Source organism: Montipora capricornis, chromosome 13 (assembly GCF_036669925.1).
Source record: "Montipora capricornis isolate CH-2021 chromosome 13, ASM3666992v2, whole genome shotgun sequence".
Lineage (NCBI taxonomy): Eukaryota > Metazoa > Cnidaria > Anthozoa > Scleractinia > Acroporidae > Montipora > Montipora capricornis.
Window position 1 is genome coordinate 41456135 of NC_090895.1, and position 15000 is coordinate 41471134.

The 15000-nt window shown below is 38.4% G+C and overlaps 4 protein-coding genes across 7 annotated transcripts in view; 2 read left to right on the forward strand and 2 right to left on the reverse strand.

Moving 5' to 3' along the window:
* LOC138029886 (octanoyl-[acyl-carrier-protein]:protein N-octanoyltransferase LIPT2, mitochondrial-like) overlaps nucleotides 1-2764 on the forward strand; it is a 2977-nt gene extending 213 nt beyond the window's left edge. Inside the window, exons 1-2 of the mRNA XM_068877734.1 lie at nucleotides 1-253; nucleotides 1400-2764. The exon at nucleotides 1-253 is cut by the window's left edge and continues 213 nt beyond it. Of these exons, the coding sequence (XP_068733835.1) occupies nucleotides 1-253; nucleotides 1400-1686 (540 nt within the window). The 3' untranslated portion in view covers nucleotides 1687-2764. The remainder of the gene's footprint in view (nucleotides 254-1399) is intronic.
* LOC138029892 (zinc finger HIT domain-containing protein 1-like) lies at nucleotides 1554-8579 on the reverse strand. Its single transcript, XM_068877743.1, has 6 exons — nucleotides 8540-8579; nucleotides 7208-7381; nucleotides 6097-6143; nucleotides 4727-4765; nucleotides 4194-4285; nucleotides 1554-3264 (listed from the first exon to the last, which is right to left on the reverse strand). The coding sequence occupies exons 1-6, from the start codon at nucleotides 8559-8561 to the stop codon at nucleotides 3162-3164; spliced, it is 477 nt and encodes a 158-aa protein (XP_068733844.1). The 5' UTR covers nucleotides 8562-8579; the 3' UTR covers nucleotides 1554-3161.
* LOC138029889 (tRNA-splicing endonuclease subunit Sen15-like) lies at nucleotides 7896-12572 on the forward strand. The gene is made up of 2 exons (XM_068877737.1): nucleotides 7896-7970; nucleotides 8611-12572. The coding sequence occupies exons 1-2, from the start codon at nucleotides 7911-7913 to the stop codon at nucleotides 9166-9168; spliced, it is 618 nt and encodes a 205-aa protein (XP_068733838.1). The 5' UTR covers nucleotides 7896-7910; the 3' UTR covers nucleotides 9169-12572.
* The window catches only part of LOC138029875 (uncharacterized), a 12693-nt gene continuing 9342 nt past the window's right edge, over nucleotides 11650-15000 (reverse strand). For all 4 annotated transcript variants that reach the window (XM_068877715.1, XM_068877716.1, XM_068877719.1 and 1 more), the window contains 3 exons: nucleotides 14790-14901; nucleotides 13975-14166; nucleotides 11650-12862 (listed from right to left, as the gene is read on the reverse strand). In XM_068877715.1, coding sequence (XP_068733816.1) covers nucleotides 12636-12862; nucleotides 13975-14166; nucleotides 14790-14901 — 531 coding nt within the window. In that variant the 3' untranslated portion in view covers nucleotides 11650-12635. The remainder of the gene's footprint in view (nucleotides 12863-13974; nucleotides 14167-14789; nucleotides 14902-15000) is intronic.

Below are 15000 nucleotides of genomic sequence, written 5' to 3' on the forward strand. Positions count from 1 at the left end.
GAAAAAGAGAGGCTTGAGAAACTAGGCGCCGAGTTTCATTACACCAACAGAGGAGGCTTACTGACTTTTCACGGACCAGGACAGTTAGTTTGTTATCCTATTTTGAATTTGGCATATTTTAAGAAAAGTTTAAAATGGTATGTGGCTTCACTGGAGAGGACACTGGTGGAAACTTGTAAAAGATTCAATGTGGAAGCGACCACCACTTGTGACACTGGAGTCTGGGTCAAGGACAACAAAATAGCAGCTATAGGTGAGTTATTGGACGTTTTCAACCAACCTCTAGAGACACCAATAACAACAGAGAAATGTACGACTTCTGGTGGACAAACATAAGAAGCTAATGAGAGGTCTTTTGTTTTCGTCCACCAGCATAGCGGCGATGACGTCACATGAAACCTCCTATTAGGGAGCTTAATGCAAGACGTTTTAGTAACCGGAAGTGAACCTTTCGCATGCCAGGGCAGTTCTTCCTCCCATATTTTAAAACTAATCATCTCTAACAGAGAAAACACACTTAGCAATAAGAATGCAGTAGTGTCAAGGCCAGTTATAAACGTCAGGTGCTTAGAACGAGTTTCAATCAAGTGTTGGAAAAACAAAACCAAAGCAATTACTTTGGCCAATCCAAAAGTAGGGAAACAATCCAGTAAACCAATCAAAACTCGAAGTAATTACACGTAGCTGACATAAAGCGTGACAAAATGTGCATGCGCGAGCCACGATTGGTATTGGTTTCACTTCTGATTGGTTGAGAAAGTGGCGCAAGAACATTGAACCAATCACTGAGTGAAGAAATCAAAAACCAAAGCAATTTGCTGATTCCTTTCGGCACTCAATTGAAAACCGCTCTAATTAAGTACCCTAATGTACCCCATCTGAGGTCTACTAACTGCCATTTCTCTTTTTCACTTGTCACTAGCTAGTGTACATGTTTGGAAGGTTCATGGAAGCGTCATTTACAAAACAAGTCTCGTTGGCTTGGAAATGGTTTCTAAGGAGGGGGAGTAAGCCATGAGTATTCAAAGAGCTGGTTCAGCGTAGAAATAATCATTTTAATTTTATTTGATTTGATTGACCAAGTGTACCATGTGGCGCGTTGATTGAAGACTCATATTGGGAAGCCTTAATGCATTAACTCCTGAACTGCCACCCTCCCTCCCCCCCCCCCCCCCACCTTCCCCTTGACCAGGGGTCAGTGGGTTGAAGGGGACATTTTGAGTGGAGGTACATGTAGTGGTTGTTAACCCATTGACTTCTGATTACCCTCCCCCCCCCCACGAGTAAAATCGTCTTGCATTAGACAGTAAAATCTATTAAGTCTCACTACCAGCTATCAATGGGTTAAACTTAACGTTTGTCACATGACAAAATTAATTACTCTTCTTGGCTTCTGTAGGTATCCACTCAAGCCGATGGATTACAACTCATGGGATTGCATTGAACTGCAACATTGATCTGAGTTGGTTTAACCACTTTGTTCCTTGTGGAATTGAAGGGAAAGGCGTTACATCATTATCGGAAGAAACAAAAAGTAACATTAAGCCTCAAGACACAATCCCAACATTTATTGAGTGTTTTAAAAATGTTTTTGATTGCACAGTGCTGGAGGACAATGAAGAAGATCAAAGGTGGGAAAATGATTTTCAGTCAAATCCAGATGAATTTCAATCAATAAAATATTGAATGTTTGAGACAAGTCTTCATTTAACTCTTATTATCAAGTAAAAATAAATGATCAAAAACTACTGAATAAGTACATGTTCCAGTATGTCTTACTACACCTTTCATCCAGACTCTAAAGTCCATATTATTTTATATCAATGGTTTGGTTTTTCCCTGAGCTAAACTCACTGTAGCAGACCGGACTGAATGGTCACATGCAGTGTCAACACAGCCTTTGTTTTTCAACACAGCTAAAAAACAAAACAGTTGCTTGGAAATTGAACCATAAAAAAATCTTTATTAACTCATTACTGCATTCATGTACACTGTTGAATATACATACTCACATCAATAATTTCTCTTCAATTTACAATTTCTTTTGTTTTGATTACAAAGCACAACTGACGATCAGGCCTTGGTTGTTCAAAAGGTGGACAGTGCCATCCACCAGACAAATCGTTAATTATTAATCACCATCTAGCAGACAAACACTAGCAAAACCAATTGAGTTATCTACCGGACAGTGATCCATCCAGCAGACAGTGCCACCTCCTCCGTGAACAACCAGGGCACGGTGTATGAAATACTATTATTGGAATTCAAATTAATTCCAATTCAAATTTACAACAAATTAGCAACACTAGAAAGAAAGATAACTCTACCCTGCAAATAGTATAGCTAATCTAGGCGGTGTAGAGATAATTATACACAAAATAAATAAAATTTAAGATAACTAGGGTTGTACAATGTAGTTAAGGAGGAAAGACAAGATGAGAAATTTAGGGTAAGACAAAGAATAAATATATATTTTAGTAAATATTAAACAGGACAGTTTACTTCTGACTGGAGAATAATAATTTATCTGCAAGATTATAGACATTGATGTAAACCCCTTCATGCACCAAAAACTGCAACAATTCTGTCTGAAGGTATTTTATAAAGGACTGCTTTGGTTTAAATTTTAGAGACTTGGGAGCCTTCAGAAAGAGAAGTCCTGTTAGTTTGGTCAGTGAATGGGTTACATAAAATTTACCAGTAGCGGCAGCTCTAGTAGTTATAAGAGTGAATTGAAGCTAACCTAGTGAATAAATTCTTCAGATTTAAAGGTACAATATCATGGTGAACTTCAGAGTCATCATGTTTATGAAAGGTGCAATAAGTCAAGAAGACTCTTACAGAAGATCTGAATTTCGGTGCAACTACGAAAAACACCTGTCAGGTTACACAAACGTGCTTTCAAGAAGTAATGATAATTATCTGATGTTGCACTCATGCAAATCCCAGATACTGTGTTGATTTTGTATCATGCCAACTCAGCTGGAAAACAAATAATATTATTCAGAGCCTTCTCTCCATGAAAGCCGTTAAGTACTGCAGCTACAACTTCAAATGAGTCCTGTTGCTGCTTGGAAGTGATGAAGTACAGTAAAACTATTTTTACCATGGGTGTTTCTACAGCTGTAGTTATTTGAAGGAACAAAAATCATGTTAATTAATCACACTGTCCACTTCAGGCATCTTGTATCTTGATGAGTCCCCAGACACTTGACACAGCAATATCTCGCTCCACAAGACACACAAGTGTAGTTCGAGGGAAATGTAAAGAATGTTAAGGATCACAGACTCAAAGATCTTTGCAGTTGCCTTTTCAAAGGAGGCTGGAGGAAGAAAAGTTAACAGTGGACCAAAAAACAGTAAGCCAAGTAGATTTCACCCCTTCTCACTCCTTAGTCATTCCAAGGATGCTCCGAGTTGATAAGTAAAATCGTCTGGCATTAGACAGAGAAAAATCTGTAAAGTCTCACTTCCAGGGATCAATGGGTTAATGTTGACATTTTTCAGCGAGTGATTAATGGGACGTAGTTTTTCAGTGAATGATTAACCCATTGACTCCTGGGGGTTCCCCAGTGACGAGTAAAATCGTCTGACATTAGACAGAGTAAAATACTAAGTCTGGTCGGTTTACAGCTGTAGGCCGGCTTGGGTGTCAAAGGGTTAAGGACGGTGCCTACTAATTCAAAGTTATTTTTGCACGGTTTACTAAATATCTTAACAAGTCTTAACAAGTGTTATTTAAATCCAAACAGAAAATTGGGGGTAACCACGCATTTCTCAAAGATAATTAATCTAAAAAGCGTTCAATAACATTACAAAGCTATGTATGGTGGATTCTTTTCCAAATTGAAGCCTACTTATCTCTGAAAAGTGCATGGCTACCCCCAATTTTATTTTTGGATTCCAAGAGTACTTGCTAAGTTCTGCTTTCTCCACATAGTTTTAAACCACACAAAAATATCCCTGTCTTAATAAGCACCACCCATAGGAAATCCGAGTATCTTGAAATGCGCAGAAGGTATGTGCATTAACAATAGTAGGCACTGTCCTCAAAGAGGATGTAAAGGTTTTTTTAAAGGGGACATAGTTTTTGAGTGTTGTTAATACACAAACCAGGGGGTGAAGCATTAACAATCCTTGGACAATCATCCCCTCCCCCCCAAAGAAGGGAATCTGGTGCCTTTAAAGGATATCCACACACAGAACAAAAGTGCCTTTCTGGAAACTTTGAAGATGGAACGTTGGCCGAAGAATATGATGGCTCTCCGGATTCAGCCTCTTGCTCCTAAGTCAAGCAAACAATGGATTAGCAATAACAATAAAGCAAATACCAATAATGGCCAATTGATACTAACTTATACCAGTGCTTAACCAGCGTTAACTTCCATGGAAAGCTATAGGTTTTGATACCTCTTAAACCAACGGTCAGTGCTAACCAGGCTTCGAGCAACCAGCCCCAGGTTGCAAGGATGTTCACATAAAGAAGGAAAGATTCTTTCTCATGTCTCTCATGGTCCCCCACCCCCTCCCCCTCATATTTTCCACAAAACCACTTGTGTCATGCTGTTGTTCATTAAAGTCTGAAAAGAATTGTGTGTTCTTTCTATGTGCACAGCCATCGTTTTTACTGATTGTTTCACCCCCATCACTTAATTTCTTTCTTTCTTATTTGCCATCTACCACAAAGTTGCATAATAATAATATTATTTATAAACATCGAACTTACAGCTTCTTCGAGCAGCATGGCAAATGTTCTTCTAAACCTCTGATGAAAAAAATAATTAATCATTTATAATTATTATTATTATTATCATTATTTTTAGCATTTCTATCCAGGAAGGCCGCATCTCTAGGCTTATGGGTGATAGAAAATCTGTTGGTGTTATAGACAATGTACACCCACAATAATTATCATAATAATTATTATTCCCTTTTTTATTTTAAATTTTACTGCTCTCTGTTAAATGTTTATACCCTGGTGACCAAATGCAATTTATTTAAAACAAATGCTCAATATGAAGAGCTGTATATTTTTTTGGATGTCAACTTGTGAACACTAGAGAAAATATCAATTTCAAACTCAAGAGTGTATGAACAAGTAATATTCAAAAGAACAAAGGTTTAACTCCCCTTAATTGGGGGAGCAAGGTGGTGCAGTGGTGAGAGCACTCGCCTCCCACAAATGTGGCCCAGGTTAATTTCCCAGACTCAGCATCATATGTGGGTTGAGTTTGTTGGTTCTGTATGTAATCTGCTCCAAGACATTTTTCCAGTTTTCCCCTCTCCTCAAAAACCAATATGATTTGATAATATGTATTAAGTACTTGATTTGATTTCATTTGTGCACGACCCCACAAGCTTTTCAGCTTTAACCACTATTTTGTCAATTGAAAATAAAGTTGTACTGTATTATTACTTGGAACTTTTTCCCAAGTACCCCTGAGTCAACTATGAAAAGCAGATCTCTTCATTAATAATAATATTACTGTTACCAAGGTTTTAAAACGAATACCAGCCTCTGCACTACAGAATGATCACACAACCACAGATGGCAAGCTTTGGACCTACATCCTTTAGACTTGATAGAATCTTGACAAATTAATATTGATATCATTTGAAATAAATTATGAATAATAAACTTGAAAATGGTGAGAGCTGTATAAACTCATTGTCATGTGGTTGGCAAGATGATCACAAATCACAGTTGCAACTACTGTAGTTCAATGGAGCTTAACGTCATGGTCAGTTTATATGTATCTTTTAAACTACTGGGATTAATACATCAAAAGGTGGCCATCTTGTGCATTCTGACAATGGCCAAAAATTACACAATGCAGTTTCTTTATGTCTTACCAACATACAGTTGTAAAATAATTCTGAGCAGTCCCTTCATAAATCAGTCGAGCAGTTTCTGAGGCAGTTGTGTTCTGTCACGCAAATGAATAAAAAGGCCAAGGGAGGTCTTTTTATTCGTTTGCGTGACAAAACACAACTGCAGAAAAGCAGGCCGCTCATCTGATTTATGAAGGGACTGCTCACAGTCTTTGAAGTAATAAGACCAAAACTATTTCAACAGAACACCTTCTTTTCAAATACCTGTTTAAACAGCTCTCCTGTTTTGGATCTCCTTTTCTTTCTCTTATCTACATTTTGTAAAACAAATACGGTGCCAGAAAAGTTGTCTTGTTGATCTGTTGTTAAGCCTGTTCTGTGCCATCCTGTATGGTATCTCATTTTTTCATTTCTAACTTAAGTCTGCTGTCTGCCCCCTAAGAGACCTCTTCAGCAGTACTATTCAAGAGAGTGGAACAGTCTGACCAGACTTGAAAGCAGATCAACATGATGTGAAGGTTTGTGTCACAAAGACTATTAAGAGTTTCATTTTATCTTTTTGATGCAATCATCAGGAGTTGCAAATCATAAATTTTTCAAGACAATAATCACCCTAAAGTTACAGACATTCTCCCAACAGGCTCCAACACCTTACCGACAGATGGCCGACAAGCATTTATCTCTTCAGCAAAACGTAGATAAAGCTGTTGGCCAACTGTTGGCTGACAGTTAGTAAGCTGTTGGCTGACAGCCAGCCAACTGTCGGCCAACAGCTTACCGACTGTTGGCCAACTGTCGGTGGAGAGGAGCTGTTCTTCACAATCACCGAAGTTTCAAGCAGAAGAGCTGAAATGATCAAATTTTAAGCATGGTTCATTATTGTTTAACTAAACATTTTGTATTGAGTTCATCCCAAATGCAATTTTGTTTCTTCAACTATGACAAACTTTGTATTTGTAAGGCATTGATTTCCCGGCGTGGTCTGTCCTCTGTGGTATAACTAAACAGCCGTAAGTGAGAAAACTAAAAGCTTAACTGCATCTCCCTTATTAGTTATTGTATCGTATTGTATCATGACTGTAAACAAAAAAGATCACAAATTTTCCTTAGGCTTCCTCACAATGAAATTGGTCATGCATCTTAGTCTGTACGATAATAACTACTAAGGTTGTAGAATATGCAAGCAAACAAGCCATTCGAGTCAACAGCGAGCCATGAGAATCCACATGCCAGACATGCAGTTATTGAAAGCTCACTGTTTAAAATGGGTGCTTAGACTTATTAAAATGCGAGACTTGCATGATTCGCATGGCTCGCTCAGTGGCTTGCAGTTTGTCAAGACCCATGACACCTTATCTAACATGATCACAATCACCTTCTATAGAGTCGTTAAAAGCAGGGACCTTCATTTTGGCAGGAACTACAGTTAGGTGTGAATGAGGATCTTCTTGAAAGTTGTCCTTTTCCAAAGCCTCAAGTTGTCTTTTCTGGCGTCGTTTACGCGTTGCATTGTCTAGGACTTTTTTACTTGAAATGTCTCTTATTCTTCCTAGCAAAATTACAAAACATAGGGTTAGGTGCAGAGCTCGATGAAATAGTTTATTACTTTTGAGAATGGAATTAGTAAAATGATCAATGCAGTTAAGAGATTATTGGTTGCTATGGCCTTTGCCAAGTCTGTATGCCATTACATCAACTTCATCAAGGTGGCCTACATTAAGCAGGGAGATGTTGACTTAAACCTCTCCAGTCAACTGCCTTGGTTTCAGTAAGACCCAACGGCCGACGAACAGCAGTCCGTGACTTTTTTTCCTAAATAAGTAATCAAAGGCAGATTCTTTCACACCTAAATTTATTGTAAAATGCATTTTGACCATGACAACAGTTGTTTACCCTACTCGCACCAGCTGCAAAATTCAAATTTCCTTTAAACCCCTGCGACTGGAAGGCTCTCAAAGAACAATGATCTTCTTTCTAAATGCCTAAAACAGTGCCTAGAGAGATTTCTCATGATTATTGTGATCTATCCTTGCTACAGTACAATGTATGTGGTTGACGGGCGCAATGCTTCTCAGTGAATGTTACCAAAGAGACACAGCCAGAAGTTAGGTTTTTTGCCTGGGAACTGTAACATTCAGGTAGGTGGGGCATCGCTCAGTCTATGGAACAAGGTCCTTGGGTAGTCCATGGACTGGGGACAGTGTTAAACTCTACCATCCTTTATCGCGTTAATTATGGGGAGAAGATTCAAAAGGTTCATATTGGTTCAAAGTTTCACTGCGACGGATGTAAATTTTACCTGACGCTGTCACTGATATATGGACACTGACAGGTAACAACATTATTATACGAAGACACAAAGGAGGCTTTTTTAATATGTTACTGAGTATTGCTTTAAGCTCAATTGCAGAATACCCGGCCACTCATTTGCATATGAATGGCGTATATTGTTATATGCCTCGTCCTTCAAACGACCCCGATACAAGATCACTATAGTTGCCGGTTTTTGTGCAGTTACTCCGTCGTTAGTGTGGTAATCAAGGAACTGTCTGTGCATCAGCTTTCGATTTTGCTTGTCATGAAGAGCGATAGCCGATATCTGAGTACATAACAAGTATGTAAGGCTGCCGAAATAGGTACTCTTTCATAAGCTTCCCGTATTAGCAACAAAGATGTTATAATTTATACGAGAAATCAAATGTACTACCTGATTCCCTACGATCCGCCATCTTGAAGTTTTAGACTCGAGCCAGTCCTCACACAGCCTTGATTTCCTAGGAACGCCTGTCGAGAATTGTAGTCATGGCTTCACAAGAGATACATCAACACAAAGTCAGGCGAGAAAACTGGCTTGAAGATCATCCGAAATTCAAAGAAATACAATCATATGGGTACTACGATGATAAATCTTCAATGGCGCGAGCAGCAATAACAGTGTACTTGGATTTGTGCGAAAGTAAACATTGGTTTGGAGTGTGCATTCGTCCATGCGAGTCTATGAAGATCGTTTATATCACAGGTAAACGAACAAAGAAGTCACAAATGGAAGCAGTGGTTCCCCTTACAATAGACACAGCTATGACAACAGAAGAGATTCAGAACGTTCTTCAGGAAGTCACTCGGTGTGAAGAGGAAAGTAAAGATGTGAAATGCGAAAAAATTGAGACTTCAAAAGTTGTAATAGGTTTCTGTGAAGCGGATTCAACGGTTGTATATTACGATTTTTACCAAGGACTTGTTCCACCGGATCCACCGGACGAAGAAGAAGAACATGAAGAAGAAGACGTCAAACCCAAACGCAAACAAGCGAGACAAAAGAAGGCTAAACCTAATTAGCCACTTTTCCCTAATTCCTGTCTTTTGAAAATTACATACTCTAAATTAAACTCGAGTGCCTTGTTGGACAACAGTATTGATGGGTGAATGATACAGAATATATGAAATTTTGGCAACTGTGAAGAACACTCACTCCCCTCCATTGACAGTCAGCTGACTGTTGTTGGAGGGGAGCTGTTCTTCACAATAGACCATTTAACAGTACACTTATAGTGTCACGTGGGAGGTCGCGGGTTCAAACCCCGGCCGGATCAACACTCAGGATCTTAAAATAACTGAAGCGAAAGTGCTGCCTTTGTAATTTCATCTGCAAATGGTTAGACTTTCAAGTCTTCTCGGATAAGGACTATAAACCGTAGGTCCCATCTCACAAATGTCTTCTATGTTCATAAGTTCCCTGTGGGACCTTAAAGAACCCAAGCACTATTCGAGAAGAGTAGGGTTTAAAGTCCCCGGTGTTGTGGCTGTCCTGTTCTCTCCAGCAGAAGTGGCCGACTTGGCAGTGATGTCTCTAAAAAGGCTTGTGGTGTATGAGGCCACCTAAGCAGAGTCAGCCACAAGTCAAAAAGTAGTACAGTAGTACAGTAGTAGCTATTAAAGTTACCTGGCCTAAGAATGGAAGCAAGGCTGCCGGTGACCCTGTTTTGATACAAATCTCCATGCTTTTGTAATGTTAATATGGACTAATTAGAATTACAACAACACAATTTACATGATAAAAGCAGTGAGGTCACTGGCAGCCTCGCAGCCATTCATAGGCTAGGTCGCTGAGCAAACAACTGTAAAATGGCCTATTACCAAAATGTTCACGTGTTTGAATAGTCCATTTTACAGTCGTGTGCTTACTTACCTGGCCTATGAATGAAGTTGAGCTGGAGATGTTTTGATAGAAACCTCGCTGCTTTTCTTATGTAAATTCTTACTAATTAGCATGACTACAACATCAATAACATCAGAAAAGGAGGAAGGTTGGTATCATATGAAGGTCAACATCAGCCTCACTTTCATTTAAATGCCAGGTAACTATTAGCACACAACTGTAAAGATCGAGGTCTATTGCAAAAATTGAAATAGACGAGAGATGAAGAGCAGCAACTTAAGCAGAATACGAACTCACAAGTGACCAGCTCCCAATTGGCTTGATGGCTCAGTTAGTAGAGCAGTGCAGTGCAATCGCACGGCCCTGGGCTCGAATCTTGTTCAAAACTGGATTTTTTTTAGGCTTCCTCTCCTTTTACCGCCAACCAGTTGGCTCAATTAAGAGTGCACTGGACTTCTTTGCGCTTCTTTTCTCTCTCTTCCCCGGGGGAGGGGGTACTTCCTTATAAGAGGCTAATGGGGATGTGCCGCTGGATGGGGTCGCGTTTTCACGACTGGATTGGCTATAATGGGGTTACATTTTTAGTAGAGTTACTAGAATGGGGTTGCACATTTTCGGCATTTCTGGGATAAAAAAATTCTGGTACGCAGGAATTTAAAAATAGGAAGATCCAGCGTTAAAAAATGGTTCGTGCTGTTGTTTTAACATTTAACAGTCGGCTCGGTACGGTACGTTTGTAAATATTTACTGCTAGCAAATGTACCAGAATGTTTGCACTGTAGATGAAAAGTAAAGTGTTCTACGTTCAATTTAACAAACGCGTCAATTCATTTAAGGATTACCTACTTACAAGGATTTATAAGGTAGAGGCATAAATCAGAAAGTGACTAAGTTGGGATAGCGAAAATGACATTTGCTCAAAAGTGACTAAGATGGGGTATATGATTAGCCACAAAATAGACTATAATGGAGAGGGGTTCAGAGAGGCCAGCGGCACATCCCCAGAAAAAATTGACCCAATAACTTTTACATGTAAAACAAAATTGACCATTTTGACATTTCCCAAATTTTGCATAAACCATTGTTTTCAAAATGTTCTTGGGAATATGCAGTGTCCCAAGAGCATTTGAAAACAATGGGTTATGCAAATTTTGCGGGGAAAACAAAGTGTATTATGGGGAATGTGAAAATGGTCGATTCTGCTTTTTAAAAAACCTTTTGTATTTCTCTAATATGAATTTCCCAGGAGAGAGACAAAGTACGGAAACAGACCGTTTCAGTAGTAATGGTCCGTACTGTAAAATCCCGACCGAAAACCAGCCAATCAGATTGCTTCATTTAGCCTGACAGTTGCTTGCCACGTAACAAAATGGGTTAACAACTTTTTCGTACACTTGAAAACTAATGTCCCCTTCAACTTGTTGACTCTTATAGACTGAATACATAGCATTTACTCTGTCTAATGACAGAGGATATTACTTGTCAATGGGTGGTGGTTTTAAAGTGATAATGACGTGAACTTTTGCAAGATAACTCCCACATATTTTGGTCTCATGCTTACTTAATACTTGATTATTTAGAAAGTCAATTATTGGGCTTACCAGTTGGGAAAGGTCTTTGAGTTAAGATAATTTAAAAACAACCCACAGATGAATGCATTCTTTTTTGTGTGAATATTTACAATTTATTCATGTTTAACAACAGTTCAACTGTGCCATAAATAAGCTTGAAAAATACCAGCAAGATGCCTGATGTGCACAAGTTACTAACCTACCACATAGTTGACATAATTTATTTTACGAATTGATATCTACATGTACTTCTTATGCCACAGCACCAGTATTTTTAGAGGCAGACAATGGAATGTAAAGCTTGGGTTTCCAGGAGCTGTATTGTTTGGCATAATTTACCCCGTCTACACCGTAAAAACCCGCATATAAGAACCTAGATTTTTCCAACTTAAACTTAGCCTTAAAATAGGTTCTTATAGAAATGGTATTGAGTGGATTTTAAGCTACTTAGGTTCTTAAATAAGTTCTTTATTTGATAGAGGGACTAACGATCACAACAGATAACTAATACAGGGCATATGTGATATGGAATAGGTATAGTGCTGTTGTATAAATAATTATCTAAAATACAGTTTAGATGATAACCATACAGTTTATTTATCTTAAGTTTCCAGTTTGAAAGTACTAGCATGCATGTCGTTCATGCTGCAGTGTCCATAAAATGCTTCAAAAATTGTGACTTTGAAAATGAGAGAGACACATGGATCTGTATTCTTCACACAATTGCAATTGTACATGTACATTGATATGGTAATCATTTTAGTTTATTCTTTGAATCTTACTGACTGAATCCTAGACTACATTTTTTTTCTGTATTTTCATCTGTGCCTTCTTCATTTTTGTAAAAGAAGAACCCATTGAAAATTATAAGCTAAATAAGTTCTTATGAAAAGGAGGTTTAACATGAAAATTTTAGGTTTTTATACGTGGGTTTCAACTAGGTTTTTACTTATCTGCAGAGTCTTGTTTCAACAGCTGTGATCCAAACTCTCTTAATAAACATGTGAACAAAATATGTCATTTTACCTGGCACATTCACTTTATTTTATTTTATTTTTTGACAAAAATGTGAGTTGCTAATATATCCTTCCAGACTGGTACTGCCCAGAGTAGCCAGGCAAAGCTTGGTGTTGCTGAACTGGCCCAGTTTGGTAATAATTGGATGGTTGCTGTGCTTGTTGCATGCCGTATTGGGCTGCATGTTGGGGCATGGCTTCCTCCAACTCTTCCGCTCTTCTCTGGCGAACAACAGTCTGCAAGTCCTTAAAATGCCTTCTTGTGATCTCTCCTAAGTCATCAAACACTGAAACACAATGGAAATGGACATAAGAGGGTAAAACAAAATTCATCTTAAAATGAGAGAAGATTCAGAGAATATTATCAAATTTTTGGCAAAATACTAGTAACACACCTGTGCTGAGATAGATCATTTTCGAATTCTCACGGCTGGACTGGATCTTGCATGGAATGGAGGCTAATGCCGAGTGAGGCAAACCTTTTCAAATGCAAATTAATTTGCCCACATCAGCCTCGATTTCACGCTAGATCCAGTCCAACCGTTAGAATACGAAACTGGCCTATTTGATGTGATTAATAATTCACTGGCTATGTATAGGATGACATGTAGTTGCTGACATAAATATTGCCTCTTGCTAAACTAGGAAAATTTTCAACACATATAAAGAAGCACTGGGTTCTCCAATGAAAAGTCAAAACTCTTTTATGCAGACTGAAAACTCCCAAAATAAAGTGGACAATCTTTATTGATTAGGGCCTCTTCCACTCCTTCAGCCACCGGAGAAGCCTGCTCTCAGGCTAACAATGTCAAGCTAAAGGTGACCTACTGTAAACGGATAGGGCACAATATTATTATTTCACTTATGTCCAGGATTGGCCCTAGTTAGATGCACACCCAGCAATTTTGACATGCAAGACAAAGTCTAAGCATTTGATGACTATTTCCAACAATAAGGTATTAAAGGGTAAAGGTTATAGTGCTATTTTTAGCTCAGGGTAAATGCAACTGTTAATCTTTACTTGAGGAGCACCATTTGGGGAAGACTTTGTGATGTTAATTGTCTTTAGTATCACCTAACTAGTGGGAAAAGTTAAGAATCCGATCCCACCAACGCGTCGGCCAACACGTTGGCCCACGCGCCAGTCGACACACCACCACCAAATTCATCCCCAATTGATTTGTATTGGGTTTTACAGAGGAGTACATGTGACTCAAATACATTGTAATTACCTGCTGATTGGTCATAATTTTGATGAATAATTAACTAAAGTAATATTTATTACTAAGTTTATAATCATAATAATTCTGCTAGAATTTCATAACTCTAATTAATTTGGCACTTGTGTGTGTGGCATATCTAGTACAATAATACTACAAATAATAGTTATATAACTTACCTCTGGCATTGTAAGCATGGTCACCAGATGTAACAACCTTCTGTAGAAAATGAACCATTGCACCAGATGCAATGACCCGTTGGACTAACGGCAAACCCTCAAAATACTTGAAATCAACAGAAAATGGGTTGAGAGGAGATGGATACATACACAGCTTTACAACCTCTGCAATGATGTCCCAAAGCTTGGTGTCTGAATAATAATTATTATAAAATGGTCTATGTTAGAGTACATAAACTCTAAACTGAAAGGAAAAAAAAAAGCTGTTTTGTGAGATTTTCATTACAAAGGATTTAAAAGTGTGTTTCCACAGACAAAAGAGATCAATGATGTCTGCAGTGTATTTCCTAAAAACCACATCACACTGTCTCGTGAATGGCAAACCTTTCCAGTACTGGAGAAATCCAAATACAGCCCCTCTAAAACTAAGGGCGAAACTGTTGCAAAAAAAGCAACAATGTATTATTTCACCTAGTGTCACTGATCACGGGGCAAGTACATAATAGCACAGATCACAGCTGGGTCACAATTAAGTCATTGTTTTACCAATACAGTTCTAAACAACCCTACTGATGACTCATTTATCAATGCTAACATTAGGCTGCCCTTTATTAGTAAAACAAAGACCCTTGAAGTGTGTTTTTGTCCTCCACAGGACTGGAGATTACGCCAAGTTTTTATATATTAGTTTTTTAATACTAAATCTGGCACATGTAGTTAGAGGCCGGGGGCTATCCAACGTAGGCACTCTTTGTCGCAGGTCTTCAATTAAACATTGCAGAGGAGAAAGAAGGTTAGGTTAAGCTGCCTTTTACCTCTCTGTTTCCAATCTGCTGTAGACTTCAGTTTCAAGGGACTGTCTTTTTGTTTCTCTTTGTTTTCGGAACCACCACAAAATGCTACAAGTCTGTCATGGTTTGATCTCACCTGCAATGTAATAAGCTTATCAACTGAATGATTCACTGTACATTCTCAAACTCATTAATAATTCATAAGCTTAAAACAAATTTTAAAGAAATCACTACC